General features: G+C 35.0%; 1 protein-coding gene across 4 annotated transcripts in view; it reads right to left on the bottom strand.

The window, feature by feature from the left end:
- Ssh (Protein phosphatase Slingshot) overlaps positions 1-20,240 on the bottom strand; it is a 135,130-nt gene that overhangs the window by 62,100 nt on the left and 52,790 nt on the right. For all 4 annotated transcript variants that reach the window (XM_083039287.1, XM_083039286.1, XM_083039288.1 and 1 more), the window contains one exon: positions 1,170-1,348. In XM_083039287.1, coding sequence (XP_082895413.1) covers positions 1,170-1,348 — 179 coding nt within the window. The remainder of the gene's footprint in view (positions 1-1,169; positions 1,349-20,240) is intronic.

Genomic DNA, 20,240 nt, shown 5'->3' with positions numbered 1-20,240 from the left:
AGAAAAAGAGAAAAAGTTGAAGATAGAGAAATTTTATAAAAAAATATAATTGCAAATTTAACAGTATTTAATATAAACAGTTATAGAACTCTAAAATATGCGTAATATATAGGAAGCATAAAATTGTAAGTGGATAATAAAACTTTGTCCTCTATTAATTTTACATGATTTTTGTGTGAAGAGAAATTTTATTTGTAAAATCTGACGTAGAAAATATTTAATATTAAATATTGAAAAAACGCACTAATTAATAATTTATAGTAGGATATCTGGTACAATTATAAAACATTTTCATTCTACGCTTTTATGCTCTTAAGAGAATAAAAAAGAGAGAGAGGGGAAAAAATTAATATTCTAAAATGTCTATCAATACCTTTTTTAACGTTGAGAAAATTGATAGCGAATTCTCTTCCTTATTAATTATAATTAGTTGCATTATAATAAAAAGTTTAATAAGATATACCCATAGTACAATCTATGATAAAACTAACAATTAATCTAACTGTTATTTAATTGTCCGTAATTTCAAAGAAGGAAGAACATCTGATGCTAAGGTCACCATACGGTATACATTACGTTCTGTTGTATTTGCAAATGTATATTCGCACTATTCATGACATAAGTGATGACTAATGACAATGTTTATCCATTCTGCAGTTATTGTATATGCGTGAATTTGATCCTGCCTTAATATAACCCCTTAATATAATCCTTTCGTCGTTTTATGATATTTAAATTCATATAATAAATCAATGCAAAAACTTATAATAAAATTTAATGAAATATCTCCAACATTTTACTGACAATTAAAACAAAATTAATAGACTGGAAAACATTGTCTATATCGTCATATATAGCAAAGCATCTTACATAATCAGAGAATTATTGTCATTTCTTTCGTAAATAGAGTTTGAGCAAATGGAAATAAATTCTGAACCATCCTTTATAGAGGTATAAACTAATTATTCAATATCGTTACAGTAAGTGATTATATAACAAATAATAAATAAAAATAGAAAAAATAATCTGCGCGAATAATCACTAATCGCCGAGACGCTAATTACTGCGACAATTACAGAAAGTAGCGAGACCGTAGCGTTCTTCGCGATATGAGAGCGTAGAGATAGCGATGAAAAAAAGAAAGAAATGAATCTCGAGTGCAGACTTACCCGTCGCCGTCGAGAGTGATAGCAGTGTCAGCCAAGACTCGAAGCACGAGACCGACGGTCGCCCTGGCGTGACAATCGATACCGAGAAGGCAGCTCTCCTCCGCGTCCTGCCTTCCCGTGCAGGAGACGACGACGAGGTATCGCGTCCTTCCTGGATGCACCGACTCCAGTTTCACGGCCTGAAAGAAAAACACCAAGTTTCCGGTTACTCAGGGCCGTCTTTTTAAAGCACAATTCGCATTTAATATAAAAGCACCATTTGCGAACCAGAGAACGTTTTAACTCAAGTCCCTTGTCGATCACAAAAAATATACAAGATATACCTATTTCAGATATCTTCGAATTACAAAGTGACATAATTGCGACTGAAATTTTTTATTAATAAGAACGAGCTAAAATTAATTGTTTATTGCGTAGAGATATTTTTTTAAAAAGCTTTTGTACAAAAAAATATCTGCACAATAAAAAAGAGACATACATTTTAAAATAATCTTTGTTTTGTGAAGTGTTAGATCGCAAAAAATAAATCTAAACGTACCAGAAATATACAAAATAATTTTTGTAATATCTTTTGATATCTTTGTGATATCTTCAATACTTCTTGACGTGCTTATTTCGAAATGCAAGTAAAGAATTAATGAGAAAAATTAACGCGTCACGTCGAAAATAAATTAAACGAAGACTCGGTCGAGTAGTGTAATAAACGTACTCTTAGAATTCCCAGGATAAAATCCCCGTACGGGATTCCGACAGGTTAAACGATTAGACGGACCGTTCATGCAATAATTCGCTCGCTCGATTAAACGCGAACGTATCATTCGCCGTGATCTCTCGTAACGAGCGATTAAAAGTTTCGCTGCGGACGATGCATTCGATGCTCCCACAAACGGACTGTTTAATTACTTTCACCGATCCGTTTACTCTTATCTCGCATCGCGAATTCACCGCGGCTAGATTGAAGAGAATATGCCATGAAAGGGAAAGAGGACACAGAGGAGATTACGGGAACGCAATCGCGCGTATTTCGCCTATACGCCAATTTGGAATAAGTCTCGGATGAGATTTTCGAGCACACGTTGCACTGATTACTAAGGAGTATGGTGCGTCCACTTTACGCATCGATTGCGGCCACTCGATTCCACACAATGTGTTGCAAGTGCAACGACTGAAGCGGCCCCGCCGGCCCCACGGTAGGCGTCGGCCACGCATTTTTACGATATACATATAATGCGGCAATTAACGCTTCCGCACTCCCCAAGAAAGAATCCCGACCGCGATAACGCAGACCGGATTTCGTCGGCGATTATATCTCGGCGCGCTCCGAGCGGATGCGATTTTTCTCGAGGAAAAAAAAAAGCAATAAACGCGCTAATCGTACCGACGCATTCGCGGGCGCTAATAGATGATAAGTGCAGGGTTATAGCCGGGGCTAATTAAGTTTCAATACTTCGAAAGGAGAATAACCGATATGTTTTTACGAATTGGAGCGGAAAGAAGAAAATATCAAGAAAAATTCAAGAGATATCCTTTTACTTCCCTAGTCAAGAATTATTTCTGTGATTTTACATTTCCCTGTATATAATTTTATACTTTCCGCATTGTATTATTATCTTCTAATTGTGTGCCTAATATTTCATAAGAGAATATCAATAACATATAATATAAAAAAATATAAAATATTATTTAATTAAAAGGAATAATATGTATGTTTTGTGCTTTATTTCTCTCTCTCTCTCTCTTGCATTTTAAATAAAACTTTTTAAAAAACACAAATAGAAGAGCTTTCTTAAAATATATACACTCCAATCATCAAATACTCAAATTTATATACTCGAATCATAAATACAAAATAAAGTCTCAAAAGAATAATTAGAATTAAACTAAAATAATAATCCTAAACAATATGAAAAATACATTACAATTACAAATATAATAACAGAAATAAGATGATAATTGCAAATGAATGTATTAAAATACAATAACATAAAAAAAAGTATAAAGTATGGAAATACTCCTAAACATATGTACCTTGTTTCACGTATCCTACTTTTAAGAAAAATTTCAGAATCTATTATATCGTACATCGCACCGTTTACAATACGTGCAGCTCGCGACATTGAACATTTCCCACTTGTTTCTATAAACGGAGGAAGTAGCCGATTAATTCAGTCACGATTTACCGCTGAACCGTCTCGCCCGTTCCGTTATTAATCATCGAGTGGAACGATTTCCCGATCGCGATTAATAACGCTACGATTACACGATCCGTTCATCCGTGCACGAGCGTGTCTTTGGAAGGCGACACACACCACGAAATCGCAGGAGAAAACCCCCCCGGATCTCTGAGAAAGAGAGAGTGAGGAAATGGCGAAAGTCTCGACGGAAACGACGAAAAGGGAAAGGCGGAAAGTCGTTGATACAAAAGTTGGCCTTAAGTCAGCCAACTATTAATTATAAACAATAACAATTAGAGAACATTTCTCGCTGACACGGCGTTGTCCGCGAAAGTCTCATTTTCGTTATCATCATTATTACTATTATTATGGTCGCGAAGCAATTCGTTCCCTCCTTTCGCGAGAGAAACACCCATTATGCCATTTCGCGCAAATCACACGTAATAAAAATTGCAAAAAAAGCCGCAATTTTCAACGTTGAATAAGTTTTAAACGCCGACGAAATGTGATTACTTGATATGTGTTGTGGACACTTGCATTTCCAGGCTCGTAATTACGAGTAGTTAACCTCAATGAATGGATAATTAGCTAATTTGTGTTCCTTATAAGACACCATAGACGTTTCCTTCCGCAGTTACGATAATCGTGTAACGAGGGACGGAATGAATAAAACAGTATTTTCTAGCGTTTAAAAGTCAGAGAAAAATACATACATATATACACATTGTTCAACCTTTTCTACGTAATATGTATAAATAAAAACGCAAGTATATGTGTCGTGCGTTATGTGTGTATTTATTTTTTCAAATAAAATCTGAAAATTTAAGACTGAATTAAGAGTGAGGAATTAATATCTTTTTCATATAAACGTACTAACTATAATTGATCAAAATAAAATACCTAAAAAGATTTTTAACGAGTCTTGCTTTCAAAGCCACATCACAATTTCTCAAATCGTCTGCCTATAGCATTTCTCTATGTATCTATCTATTCTGGTTATTGCAATCCAATGATCAGTCAAGTCAACGAGCAACGAGTTTCGTCTATCAATCACATACAGCACATTCGATGTTCGATGGCGCAAAAAGATCGAATATCAAGCTACAATTAACGCAATTTGATTCAACTCCTAGCTGCTGTCTAAGCAATTGAAGCTAAACTTTCAAACATGTTGAATTAAAGGGTTATTTATGATCTTTCAAATACTGTATAAAAATCGAAGAATATATCGCGTACACAGATTCAATCTCTCTCTCTCTCTCTCATATATTTCATTATAAAAGATGTTAAGAGAATTTAATAACTATTATTTAAATAAAATGTTATGTTATTATTGCATTAATATCTCTCTAGTCAATCTTTAAAAATCAACGAAAGAATCTGCTAAATTTTTTAATTATAACAAGAAACTTAAAAAATCACAAATATCTTAGTAATGTATTATTATACACAGCAGATAATTTTGTAAATATTACGTAATTAATACCACAAATTTTTAACCAGATATATTTTTCTCGAGATAAAAGCGATAGAAGAATATTAATGTATTAACGGCGCTACTTAAGCAGTTTTCCATAAATCACAATGATATAGTAAGTAGACAAGTTGAAGAACAATCACGACCACAAGATTTTAATCTTTCATATGTGAAACGAATAATTTTTTTTCTGACGCTTAGCACGTTGGAACTTTCCGACTTCAATTAAGACGCGCATCTCGTAAAGATCTTCAATGCAAAAGTGCTTTAAAATTAACGTACTCACGAAACGCAAGCATGAAAATTAAACGACACGATGTCGAGAAAATCTTAATGACAAAATAATACGGCATAACACACGTAGGCAATTATTAGGATCCGCGGCTTGGTTGACAATTAAAACCAATCAATTACGCCTTGACGACGTCCCGTATAAACACGCTGACGTGCTATCTATGATAATCTATCTATGATAATCATCGTACTTTTCATCGTTTAAAAGCAGGATTAAGACGCTCAAGCATCGGGAACGAGAGTGAGTTACTTTTACCGCGATGTACGTTTTTTCGCATTTCTCTCGACATTTTTCAAATATCACATCGCTCTTTTCATTTATAAATTTCTTAGCCTACGTAAATTTCCTACAAGACAGATTTTAATTAAACGTTATTTTTTATTCCATTTAGGTTTTCACATCTTTAGTATTAAATATTTTAATAATTAAAAATAAAATGAAGATAAAATAAAAATAAAAATACTAAGGTAAAGGCTATCTAAAATTAACTGAAAAATATAATTTCTCGATTAATCGAAAATTTCTTTAATTCCAATCTTGTTTATAATATTCAAATTAGGAATTCGATGGTATGAAATTTCAACTGAGGCAAAACTAGGATGAAAGAGAAGAGGGTATATCTGGAACATCTCCTTCCTTTCCTCTCTCCTCTCTTTATATAAGCGTCGCAGATGATATATCGAACAGTCTATGTCAGCCTATACAATTCGAGATGTATAAGATTAGGAAAGAGATGTGTGTCATTAAGATCGCTCGCCTTAGGAATCGTGTCTCGATCCGTCAAATCGCGATGGAAAGTCAAAACCGAAAGTCGAACAAGGATTAGATTTACATATATCGACTATCGTGAGGCATGCAACAGCGTTCTCAGTTTGGCGAATCGCTCTTGTACGAAATTAGAACCGCATAAACCCACGAGATATTTTAAGTGAAGTCACGATATAAACATTTAACATTTGCGGTGAGTCGTTGATCTCGTAATTAAAAATGTATGTGTATGTGTGTGATTGAGCATCACTAATTTTTGTGAGCAAAACGAGTATCTCGACATCACACGTGTGTTTTATTTAGGTCACGTGGCACCGAAATTACAGTCCACATCGTGGTTGCGTGCATCGTGTGTCCCGGGGGTCCCACTTTCAACCGTTTAATCTCTCAGAGGAGTTTCTCGCTACAACGCCTAAACGAGATAATCGTTATCGAAAGCTGGAAAGGATCCGAAAGGGGAATCGTGGCGAACGAGAGGAAGAGTCCGGGTACGCCCGGGGTATTACTCGTAGTTAAGAGTACGATAGCATCTCCAGACGGTCATTTCTCCTGCTGTACTCAGTCTCTATAGTGCACCGAAGAGAAGCATACGGGATAGAAAGAGAGGACGCGCCTACGAATATATCTTCGGTCGTTTTTCGCGCGAACGACCTTGAAGAGGGCGGCTCGGGATTAACGTGTGGGTCGAGTTAGCCAAGGTCGCGTTCGCCAGACTTTGGAGAGCCAAATTTTGTTGGTCTCTTTTTACACAGACGACTTTTAAGTTTAGATTGTTAATTATTCGCTGGAGATACATGGACTATAGTCTACAAATTTCAATATTGATATCCAAATATTTTATTCGGTTGAAAAATTGCCTATTCTGTTGTTTAAAATTCTGACTTTCGGTAAATATTTTATAATATCTAGAATATTAATAATGCAATCGTCTCACTTAATCAAACGTTAAAAGCAACATAATTTTTTTGGACAAAACTATACTATAGATTTGTCTCGCGTTTCATTGCTGGAATATCCGAAAGATAAGCGACCCCAACAATGTTCCAACTCGGGACAAATAAATATATCGAAAGGCACTGGCATTCGTTAACGTCAAAAACCAGGTTGCTCGCCCCGATGCCCGACTGATTCTCGAGCCACGGAGATCCCACGAGAGGCATCGCAAAAGGCCAAACCACCGTGAAAGTGTTTCGCGATCGTGTCCCGATCAACCGTGCCGGCGCGGTCGCGAAACGCTCGCGTGTAGGCAGCGTAAAATGCAGCGCAGCTGTGTGCATTTACGAACGAAAACGAATCGCAATGAGAAACACGAAAGACGCGCGCGGTTTTCTCGTTGGGCTCTTCGTTGCAACCGCAGCGATAATAATTTAGCGCCATAAGTCATAATGAAATATTGAAATGAGATAAAAGACTAGAAGGCAGATTTATGATTGAGAGATAAATAAATATATGTGCATATGTGTGATGCTGTATTTATCGAAATTTACAGAAGAAGCGCAGTCCGCGATATGTATTGCGACTAGAAATAAAATATAAAAAAAATAAATACACACGCTCAAATAACTATAGGTACTACATTGTGCACAGCTTCTCTTGTTCACGTTATTGTAATATATATTGTATAAATAATAGAGAATTATATTTTTAAAATAATATATTCGCATGAAAAATTATTAAGTTCTATTTTTTTCAGAAATATCCTATTAAAAAGTATTTCAAATTATTCCTGAAATTTGTATAGGAAAAAAATTCAAAGTGAAATACTTAAAAAAAATAATGAATAATAAACTTCTTTTAAAAACTGTCAGCCTGTATCGCGCTCCCTAGGGTTAGACCCGTCCAAAGACATGACGAGTATTTTCTCGACGGTAAACGGGACGACGAGTCTCAACATCCGAACGACCTTGCTGAGATTCTCCGTGAGCTTAGCGTAGATGACCGTGGGCGGTCGGTGCGACGTTCCATTCCATTCTGTGCGTGCATGCGTGCTTGTACGCAGCTTTATCGATCGGTCGCGGCCCTTCGGGATATTGTGAAGAGACATAGCCGAATGCAGCGGCGGCGTTTATGACGAGCGATGATGACTCAACGAGTTACTGCGCGCGCTGTCGCTACCAGGCAACCAAATAAGGTCTTCCTCGTTCCTGGACCAAACGCCGATCGGCGACATTGATCCGTTCTGCGAGGTCATCGCGGATAAAATAATTTCGCTATCTACGCGCGCTTGCGTGCGTGCATTCACACACACGCGCACATATATGTATTTATATATATACATATAATGCAATAATAATATACATCGATCGAGATTTACCTCGAACGTATGTCTTGCGTTTCTGATCATTTCCGGTTTCACTGACTTATCGAAAGCGAGCGTTTCAGATTGCTCTTCCAGAAGATATCACGAAAGGAATATGCTGTTTAGAATAAGAGATAACGGTTGAGACGCGTTTTCTTGGAAAGCGACTTCGAAATTAAAATGTATCTTGACGAATAAGTTATATGTTATTTTAATTGTGTGCAGCTTGAACATTATTACAATGAAATTATTGGCATTTCTTAGATTATCTTAATTATCTCTAAATGTATTTTGTGTGAAAACAATCCTGAATAACTTTTTGTCAAATAATATAAAATAATTTTTGCCTTTCTTTGAACTTCTCTTTTTTAACAATTCTTGAACTCTGTTATCATATTTTTATGTGTCGAACATCAAAGATCGCGTATATTAATGTAAACGTATTAATTCAATCGGCACGAATGCATTAAATATATTTATTTTATCATCTGCGTACACGGGGAACTTCACAAAAACTTTATGCATATTTTAAATTTGAGAATTTTTGATTCGCATCCATTATAATGATACTGAATTATTCAAGAAATCTGACAATAAAAATTATTCAAGAGAATTATTCATATTTCAATATACTCGATATAAGAAAAAAAAATTTTTTTTATTTAAATATTTAAACATTTATATTAATATTTTATGCAAGCCCCTATATGCGATATTTATGTGAATTATTAAAAACACATAACTCATATAATTATAGAAGATTAACACAATTTAAAAACAATTATATTTAACAATTATACGAATTCAAATTTCGACGCTATAAATAAAAATAAACTCCATGTTTATAAGAAAAATTGATATAACAATGAAGATTTCTTTATAACATTAAAATTAAAAAATTAAACTCATGAAAAGTTGTATCATCAATCTCCGTTCAATATATCGATATAGAAGCTGATGTTAATATGGAAAAAGATAATAAATTTATATCTTCTTTTTTGAAACATTATTTTGACGAAAGGCAGCACACGGCTGTATCTGATACGAATAAACTTCTTTACTTCAGATAATATGAAAACCAGATCTTTGCTGTAAAAACTATTTAAAGACACAAGCAACGTGATTAATTCGTGAGTCGTTCAACCGCGAGCAATCGTAGAATTCTGTCATAGTCCTAGTCAGATTAAATGTGATGTTTGAAGATAATTTATTATTGCAAGATATAAAAATAATAAAAACATATAATTGAACAATTCGAATTAATTCAATAAGAAACTGCACTTCAATAAGAAACTATTCTACAAGAGAAATCTCTATTCTTGTATAAGCATACATATATCTATCTTTCTCTTTCTTTTTCTATGAGTATATTGCTTAAATAGTTCAGCAGTATTAAACAGGTTTATAATTCGACGAAACGGAAACATGTATCAAAAGAACTTTCAGGTATGAAAAATGAAAGGATCAAAGGACACTGCGAAAGGTTGTTGACCACTTGTTCGCTCACGTGATTTTTATCCGATTTCTTTTCTTTAGAAATGTGTTTATCCAATACTGAATCTTTATTGTACAAAATTTCAAGTTCATGAATCAATGAGATAATATATTATGAGAATTTTTTATCTTAAATGCATTTCTCATAATGGCACATTTTTTCTTTGTTTTAATGAAGCTTTGTTGAGACTTGTCTCATCAAATTAATCACTTAATTAAGACCGTCCGGTAAACCTTAATTTTAGTTAAACAAAGAGTTAAACAAAATCAGTTAAGTAAATATTGCTAGTAGATACATTGTTTTGAAACGATATATCACGTGCATAATTAACATACAAAACCACTACGGGGAAAAGTATTGTGTTCTTCATTAATATTCAAGGAGATAAGCATCTATATAACTATAATCAGTTTCACGTGCGCGGCTATTAGAATAACACGTGTAACAATGCAATAATAGACCCCATCGACCTTGCAGCCATCCGTCGCGAAATTCAATTTATCTCGGACCACCCGGTAACAGTTATCCACTTGCGCTGTCCCTCTTGACATTTGCCGTGCTGATCTATGAGTGTAACGTTTCACACTCCATTGGTTTATCCCCTAATAATCGTCTTGAATAAGATTTTTCCGATAACGAAAAGGTCTCAAAAAATTTAACAAGATAGAAAAGAGTATCGCCAAACTCGACAAGGCTTTGAACTTTCTCACGACGATCCAATTACACGCCGCAAACAAGCTTAAATTTGCGTCATTAGTTTACCGCAAGCATCCGCTTACGTTTCCAAACAACGAGAGATCGAGAGGAAGAGCAGAATTCTTAGCCCAGGTTTATTTGTCCGAAATCTCTACGAATTTATTTTTATTCAATTCGGAAGAGAAGAGCTGCGCTTTAAAATCGCAAACACGATTAATTTATGCTGCAAATATTTACTTATATGTTTGAATGGAATAAGCATAAAGATAAGATGTTATAAATAACGCGATGTGCTATTTATATACATAATCGTTGTGTAAAAAAAAAAAATTATTTTTACTTGACGGCAAGAGGCTTGCCCCAACATAACAATTTAAAGATTTTCTCTTAGATGTCAGATCGATTAATAATTACGATTGAGCCTCGATCAATAAAATAGAAGTTGTAATATAAAAACATAAAACAATCTAGCTAAACCATTGTTCTACTTTGTATGATACAGCTTCGAAATGAATTGAGTCAAACGAGTTTCGATCGAACGATTGTTAAGGAGAGAAAAAGAAAGTATCTCTTAAAGGCCATCAGTTAGCCCTTTCGAAAGTTGAACAAGTTTATTGAATGTCGTGTATAAGAGTCGCGCCACTCAATTTGATTTATACCGTTATGAGGAGCAAATCAACAGTGTATCTTTTTAATGCCTCGTGAATTTAATTATAAGAATTCGAGCTTTTAAAATTTTTGTAATTTATTCCATACGTAGAAAATTTTCGTAAAATTATCTCTAAAACTTTTAGTTAATTTTAAAATAATATTTTGTTTCAATTTTAACAAGCAAAAAAATTTTAATCAATGTAATGTATATATTTTAATCGAAATTAATTAGCTTTATATAAATAAAATTCCAGGTAGATCTAATAAATCATTTAATATAATTAATATTAAACTTCTATTGTCGCGTTATAAAAAAAGCAAGATATCAATATTGTGTTCAATGTGTTTAAAAAATTATCAAAATTGGAGTTTTCGTAATGATTTAAATGTCTTCTTTTTGTTTTCGCAGATTATTCACGTGAAATATAAAAAAAAGTCTATATTCTAAATAAAGTTCATATTCTAAATGAGTCTACATATATTCTATTCTCTGATAAATTCACAGCTTAAACGAATTAGATATGCTCCGAATTTAAAAATTTTGCAAAAAAAAGAAACATCATATGAGCTGTCAATTCTTTCGTTTCGTAGTCTTTCCAGTAAAAACTGCCCCGCCCTTTTTATGCATCCGCTCCTGATTCTGTTTTGTTGCAAGTCATTTTGATACTTGGAAAGCGAGAGTGGAACGATAGTTAATCGACTTGTTAGTTGACCGTCTCGGTGAAAGCGCTTTCCTGGAATCAGGATTGTTTTCATAAATTTCCAAGGTGGACCCATGATACAATAATTTGCCAAATTATAGCTTGCGCGACCGCTAAACGAGATCTTGGACAAAGAGTTTTCGTAATTCTTCCTCATAAATTCTACGACGTAGTCACACTAATTCCAAATAGAACTAAATAAAACGAAGATATCGCAAACTCCTGCTTTCAGTATATTGTTTTAAGATATTTCAAAATAGTTTCAATATTCTATCGTTTGTAAAAAAATCGTAAGTAATTTGCTTAAATTTTCAAAAATTGTGCAAAACTAAATAAACAATTAAAAATATACATATTAATGTTAATATTTAGACAATCTTTCTTTTCATCATTATTACTCGTAATGTGAGAATGCAAATATTAACGTGATTTAAGTTGACTGCTATCGACTTTGATAATAAAATGCGCGTACATAATTAATTTGTCACGATGATTTATCTGAGTTTATTGCGACTATATCCGCGTCATTCAGATCGTTTCCGCGCTAATCACGCTAACTTGTACTATGTTGTCGTTACACAATACGGTTACGTGTGCACAGTACTTCTGAGAACAAGATCTAACATTATTTTTCACACCTGTGCCGCGATAAGTGGATCGCAGTCACGCGGAGATTAGATCGGTAAAGGGATATATTCAAACGTAAATTGACAATGTAAACGAATAAATTAAAACTACCGACAGTTGCAATTATTTTCAGACGTCGTTTTCATGATTTTGCTAGACGAAGTTTATATACAATGCTGCTTTCATATTACTTCTCACTCGTTCTCACTCGTTGAAATTAAGATTACTCTTTTTTCATTTCGAGCAATCAAACAAAACATAACAGTAATGTAACGAAATAGTAAAGAAATTGCGTTCTTATTCGAACACAACAAAGAGATTATATGTGCACGTGTACGTGCTTCAATGTTAGAAAGTCTGGAAAGAATTAGAATCCTAATAAATATTTATATTTTACTAAATATGCGCGTAACCTAAAGTCAAGTATATTTATTTCAACAGTAATCAAATAATGATTACATCTTTCACGAAACACATCTCATATTTAATTATCTTACGTATTCTATATTCCGATGCGAATTAATCTTCAGGAAATTACTACACAGATCTTCTCTTTATCTTTCTTTCATACAATTCATCGTACTATTTACTTCCTAAAATTTTTTTATCGAACTACCCATTCGTTCGCGTAACCTCAATTGTTTTTTACATAATTGTTACAAAAAAAAAAATAATATGTAACGCGCACATGTTTTGACACGACTTGCGTATTATGCAAGCGTATAATAATGCAGCTGAAATATTCGTAGTTTTTTGTCAGCGAATAACGAAGCTCGATATGGCATGCTTTTCTTTCGAAGTGATTGATTACGTTGTGTGACGCCACGTTTACGCAATTCTGTCGTGTAAATTAATGAGCACAATTAGCTGCGATACATCGATCCTACATAGCGTCTCTCGTAATTCTATTCAACTGTACATCAGTATCGCACGTTAAATGTGTTGACGCTTTAGTTTAGAAAATAGTTTAAAAATCATTGCTCCGTGATATTTTCCAACATTGAATCAAGTTTTTTTTAAGTATTTAAATCGAAATCTTGTTTTATGTGAAAAATATAATATTACCTCGCTACTTGTGAAAGGAGAGCTGTAGAAACTTAATCGAATTAATTCAAGCGTCAAAAGCAAAATTGCATTCCAGCAGATTCAAGGAAAGCGAGAAGCGTTGTCGATTTCTTCAGTAGCATTGAAATGGAATGCGCTTGCATTCACTTCTAATTGCTCCGTTTACAAACTTTTACGCTGAAACTATCGAGAGACTATATAAGATCGATACTTTCGCTCGTAATATACCTCGAGAGTATATACCTGCCTCTCTCAAAGATTTACCGATATTTTCTCCCATATCGCGCCCTATCCGCGGTATACCGATATAAATTTTCACATTAGAGAATAACGGTACGAAATTAGTCGCGGCGCGTACGCAGCGAAAACATTAAGAGGCACTTTCTAATAACGGGGTGATTCGATAATCGCACAAGACGTTGCATAATCTCGCAGCAACGAACACGCGGCGATTCGCGAAATCTATTATGCGGCGGTAATGACGAAACGGAGTCATTTCGCACAAAGTGCCGGAACCACGTGAAATCTCCATCTTACTCCTCTCTGCCTGGTACCTGTCACGTCCGATAGACTGACAGACGTCTCGTTGCGCTGTCACGTGCCCCGGCCGTGATGAAAGTGTGTCGTGACCAGTCGCGTAAAATGAGCTACCCGAGACAATTGTGACACTTATGAAACGCACGCGCGATAAGCAACGAGCGACGCGATCTACGTGTCCTCTCACACCGTCTTTTTCAACTTTCTCGGCCAGGAAATAGCATCGAGATACGTAATTTGTTTCAGCAACCCGAGAGCGAAGGGATTTTCCCGACGTTGCGCCCAAATTTGTTGCAATTATCGACTTATCATTCGATAAAAATAGTTTTCTATATAAGACTCTATTCGATACAAATAAGTCGATATTTTATCATTCTGCATAATTTCATTTGTTTTACTATTTTACTATTTATGTAAAAATAAGATTTAAATGCTATTTTTGTTACAATAAGATGATTGAATATTTTTATCCAGTATTGAAAAAGTATTGGCTAGAAAAGTACTCGATCATCCAAGTGATAACTACCTATTTATGAATGGAATGTAAAATACACTTGGCGCGACCATTCATGCCATGATAAATTGCTATGCTATTCATGAGATAATCCCGGAAGTAGCCATGCAGTATTTATTTACATCGCCGCTCACAATCGATCTCATTATATTTACCGATAAATCTTACTTTTCTCAAAGATATAACTTAAAACTTTAAATTATTATCGAGCTCCCCTCTACGTTAAAAATAATTCAATTCTTCGCAATAAATTATTGATAATAAAATGTATAAGTACAAAAGAGAGGAAAGAGATTAACGTATTACTAATTTATTAATTTCGTCTCGCTATCGTGACATTTTTCAGATCTCTGAGATCTCGGGTCGGAGCGCGATCCAAGACGAATCGTTCTGCGATTGAATCGTCCTTCGCGGTAGGACCTAGCCACGCGGTAAATTTCGCGGCGATCCGACACGCTCTGGTCGGAGAAGAGGAAGATTGCCGCCGAAAAGAATGGTCGGCGGCATAACTCGCTCTGAGAAAACCACATACTGTGCGCCGGTCTGCGACGACCACGGCGTGCAGGCAGCGGCGTGGAACGCCAAATAAATCACAAGAGCCGTACAAAACTACTCACCCTGGGAAAAAAAAATTCAGAATATTCTCCAACACACTCGGAAACACTTACTGCTTTCGCGAGTATCGCGGTAACTATATATGTCAAATCTCTGGTCTAATTAAACTTTCGAGTTTCAGTAGATAAACATCCTTCAACAAGCCTTTCCCCTAGGGTAGGGCAATTATAATATACAATTTAGATTACGTGCTCCAATATTTCTTAAAATATTATCTGACATACCAATGTTTTATAAAATGAATTCAAAAATTCATAAGATTTTTGAGATCGCAAAAATGTAATATCTCTTTTTTATACATATTAAAGACGTGATTATATTGAACGTCTCACAATAGATTATATTGTCAATATCTTTAGATAATATTTCGAATTGAATATTATCAAGTTATACTTATTAGAGATTTCTTAAACACACATACACGCGTATTTCGAAAATGTTTTACTTCGCAATATTCGCATTTTTTGAATGTTAATTGACCTGTCAAGAAATATAATAAATAGCACAATTTTTCGCTAAATTTGACAAATGCAAAAATGCGGCATTTTAAACGACGAATTTTGTTGCTTTCTTATAATGGAATTTAAAAAATTATCATACTGACATTACTTTATCAATTATTATATAAAAAGAGAAGCACACTCTGCTTTATTTCAAAGCACTGATCGATATCTTCGTGCTCGATTATACTAATACCGGTTCAATATCACAAATTACATTTCGTCGATACTATCGCTAAGTCCAGACGTCTGATCGTCGGGCGTATCAACATTTGCGCAACTTTATCGCGAAGCTTGACCTTACGAAACCCCGGAAAAGTCGCGGTCGCGTGGGTGACGATAATTTATCGCGATAGTTCCGTTTGTCGAGAAGTGATTCTCGGAAACATAAATTGGTAGACGAGGATTAGATGATCCGTATATGCGCGCGCAAAGATAAAATCTCCGTAAAAACCATTATCTTTGAAATAAAGATGTCGTAATTTTCCGTAATTTAGGAAGTAATTTACTCCTCGCGCAATATTATCTTAACCAGTATTCTTCGAACAAATTCTGTTCGCGTACCGTGATCCGGTGGCTTCACCACGGATCTTTTTGCCTTTCGCCAAGTGTTACCGCGTAACGTTATCGATACGATCGCATCTGGAAGGAAAAAAAAAAAAAAAAAGACTTGGAAGCGCGAGAATAAAGCGCCGGAAGCGGGCAACTGAATTGCGGGTTAATGGTCGTTCGGGTCACTGACACTTTCCGCATAAAAGGTCCCGGGGCCCCGCGTGGCGGACAAGTACACGCAAGTATTAAGTTTAAGTACGGGCGTAAAAAGTAACGGGGTCCCGCCGAAAAGAAGTCTCGACGAAACGACCTGTAGCGAATCGCGCGACCCCCTTACCTCGTTGTCCTTGTAAGGACCAGTTTCTTGCCGGTCCCGTCCGTATAGCGCGCGCCAAAACGAATCTCCGACAATTTCTTCCGCGCCCTTTCAAATATATAACTGACATAAGAAGCATATACGAAACGAAGCGAACAGGGACAATAAGCATTTCCGCGACGGATCGTATATATACCCCCGACCATTCATGTGCGAATATTCACCGGAAATTGGATCGTCGACCATGGAACAATCGATGTGAAACCCTCGACCACGATGGAACACGATTGGATATTTCATATGCTATACATGTTCTCGCGCGGATCGATATTCGTTTCCAATTAAGATTAATTAATTCGCTCTTTGGAATATTACGAAATATCATATCCTATATATCTTTGTTTAACTAATCTCGTGAAAACTATCTAACAATTAAGGAATATATAGCTTCTCTGTACATGGATAATAATCTATAACGAGCACAAACGAGATAAATTGTCATTACGTGACCGAATATAATGAAAATTCCCGCGAGTGAAATTTTAAGATGGGAAACATCGTAAAGCAGGAATCAACTACGTAACTATAACTCTGGGCTAATTACTATTTTATTTAACCTAGAAACACCATATCGTTGCGACTAACGGCATTAATTATTCAAGCCTATTATACGCGAAAAATATACTCCTATTTCCCGTGCTTCTTATTATCAGGATATTAATATTGTTGCACTTGTCGCTTATGTCTCAATCATCTTGAAATTATGTAGCACAATAAATAAATGAGTAATCGCTTAATTTGTTCTCAAAAAAGAATATAATAATGATAAATTTTTGGTTTATTTGATATATAATATAATAATAAATTTTTTATGTAATAATGCGTATGCATTATCATTGATATATGTTGCTACTTTCAACCTAATAATACTGATAAGAGCGATACTGATAAAAGTAAAAAGAAAAATCAAATCAAATTTAATTGCTGATTACACATAAAAAAGTGCTTAGAATCTTAGTGAGTCAGTACGAGTCAGCTACTTGTCTACGTGCAACAGAAGCATTCTCTTCTCGATAGCAACCTCATTTCCATGGTAATCGACTGGCAGTTACAATAGCCGCGCAATCGACGATAGGATTTACGAGGTCGATGGTCATGATGGTAACAATGTGTGATCCATAAAAGCGCCCACGTGTCCAGCGTTTCGCCAGCCATCATCTCACTAGACCAGAGGAATCGCGCCGACGTGTTATTTACGAGCTCAAACGTATACGCGCAATAGCATTGCTTAGCGGCTGCAGCTGCTAGTTTGTCATTAATCCTACGAGACTCGCATTATGCCGACGGGATTCATTTATCTTTCTCGCAACGGATGACCGCAACGGGGAATTTTATTCGGTAAAATTTTTTGCCACGGGCTTTTACCACGACGACCGACGACGTTTTACATTGTGAGATTCTAGAGGGAGAGATAATCTCATTATGATAAAATATGTTCTTATAATTCACGCACAAAAAATTGCTGTTTACCGAGATAAAAAGATTATTTATTCTAATTTATTCTAAAATTTCTAATAATTTTTTCTAACAAATTAAAACTCAAAACATTTAATTTGCTCTGTATTGAATAGAAGAAATAAAAAATAACGTAATGAATAATTGAAATATATAAGTAACATAAAATTGTCTCAGCCAAAGGAATAAATAGAAAGATTCATAAAAGATATTTTAATATTATTCGTGAAATATGTAACAGAGTACAGCTGTCCATAATAATCTCCTTAAGTGTTGTATTCAGAATTGTCAGTATATTCTACGATTCTCACATAAAACGTGATTAATATGTTGTCCTATATATTTCACATCTTATTGACCGCTTCTTCGTACTCTCTTCAAACGTCAAACATTCGAGATTACGAGAATGTTGCGATCGGTTGGATTATTAACTATGAGATTTACATCCTGAAGGGAAAAAGCGTTACGCAAACGTATAGCCAATCGTGGCTCTTTTCTTATTCATCGGATGCTCGTTTCACATCGCGTGATTCGCTTTTTCGTAGCTCGAGAATGGCACGATGATGATCGTGTATTCCTAACGATTTAAAGTTATGTTAACGGCATAATAAACGAGGTGATTTTTCATTACGGCAATATTTTTTTATCGCGGTGAGAGAAATACAGAGATTACTGCAACACGTAATAACCGACAAATGTGTATCCGATGCTGGTGCAAATATTTTTTTGTTAAATTAAAAACCGTCAATTAAAAGCAGGTGAATGTACCGAAATATATAACAAATGTAAACATGATATATTATATTATATGCATATATATTATTTTATTAAGAATGCGGAGCTTTTGAATTGGGGCTGAAATGAAAATAAAAAAGAAAAATAACACATAATAAATCTCAACACTACAGTTACTTCCGGAGTAATAACTGGCCCAGTTTGAAAAAAATAAAAATAAATAATATAAAAAAATTGTTAAATAAAAACTAAAAGAAAATTTTTTAAATAAAGAAAAATGAAAAGTATCCTAATAATATCAATATATCCTAATATAAAAGTAGAACAGATATCTATTCTTTCAGACATTGGACATTGCTCGAGATTGACGACGATCGAGAAACAAAAGAGACTAAGAGAACGAGAGGAAGCGCGACGAGAACGATATGTATTATGTCACTCTCATAAAATTGGCACACCGACACCGCGTTTCCTCCATTTTCTTCTCGCTTGATCGAAGAAGGATGAACACAGCGAATTGCTCAACTACTCGACGAGATCATAATGCAGTCCGAGCCTCTTGCCTTTACTTTACACATATTCCCTCTGCGTTGCGCTCCTATCTTATAATGCGATTTATACCGGCATCGTAAAGGTCAGAATCATGAGCTTGCGATTTTATTGCTTTTATTCGCCTCCTTCGTTCACGCGCGATCGCGACCAAGTGACTTTAGCTGCTCTCTGTAATTACTTCTTTACTGCCAAGGAAAACGGATGTGCACCGCGTGTATCGCGTAGCTACTTTTAGAAGACCACGCAAAGTTACACCGATACGTCTCTGCATATATCTAAACAAGATTACTACGCGTATTGTATCGCGTACAGCAGTATATATGACATTTTTGAATTAAATAAAGTGTTTGAACTTTTATCACGATTCTCCGAAATTAAATTGTCAAACATATAATTTCCCTATTTTCACAAAAAATCTAGTAAAAGAAAGTATAAACGTCCAGAGTAATATATTAATTAACAAAACACTCGTTAAATATTAAAGATATTAATTATATACTTCTCTTTCGCAATATTATTAGAAAAAACTGCAGAGATAAAATCGCTTGTTTTATAAAAATCACGCCATTATAGTTTAAAATCGAGCAGAAACTTTCTCGACTCGACACCTGATACGTCTAATCGAAATTATGAATCGCGTGATTAAAATGCAGAGAATGCCGACTACCTTCGGTCGCTCCCACCTGCTATGCGATTTCTTTCACTGCTAATAAATAATCGATTCCAATAAGGAAAATTCAATTCGACCTATCTTCGAACTTCCGCTGTCAAGATCGATCAGCAGGAATATAAACTTTATCTCGCCCCTGACCTCGCTCGTCAAAATCCATCGAAGAAAACATCGCACGAAGTGATAACGTCTCGTGTCTACCTCCCTTTCTCTCGCGCTAAAGGAGAGCGAGCTCAAGTCGTTCTGAACCGGGTCAGGGTTCTCTTCTAACACGGCTTACTTTTTCTAGAGTTGGACTTGCCCCCAATTCAGTACGC

The sequence above is a fragment of the Prenolepis imparis genome, unplaced genomic scaffold (genome assembly GCF_030444845.1).
Source record: "Prenolepis imparis isolate NDT839.2.m4 unplaced genomic scaffold, iyPreImpa1.0 SCAF_5, whole genome shotgun sequence".
Classification (NCBI taxonomy): Eukaryota; Metazoa; Arthropoda; class Insecta; order Hymenoptera; family Formicidae; genus Prenolepis; species Prenolepis imparis.
The sequence above is the reverse complement of the archived record's forward strand: the minus strand, read 5'-3'. Positions and strand labels throughout refer to the sequence as shown.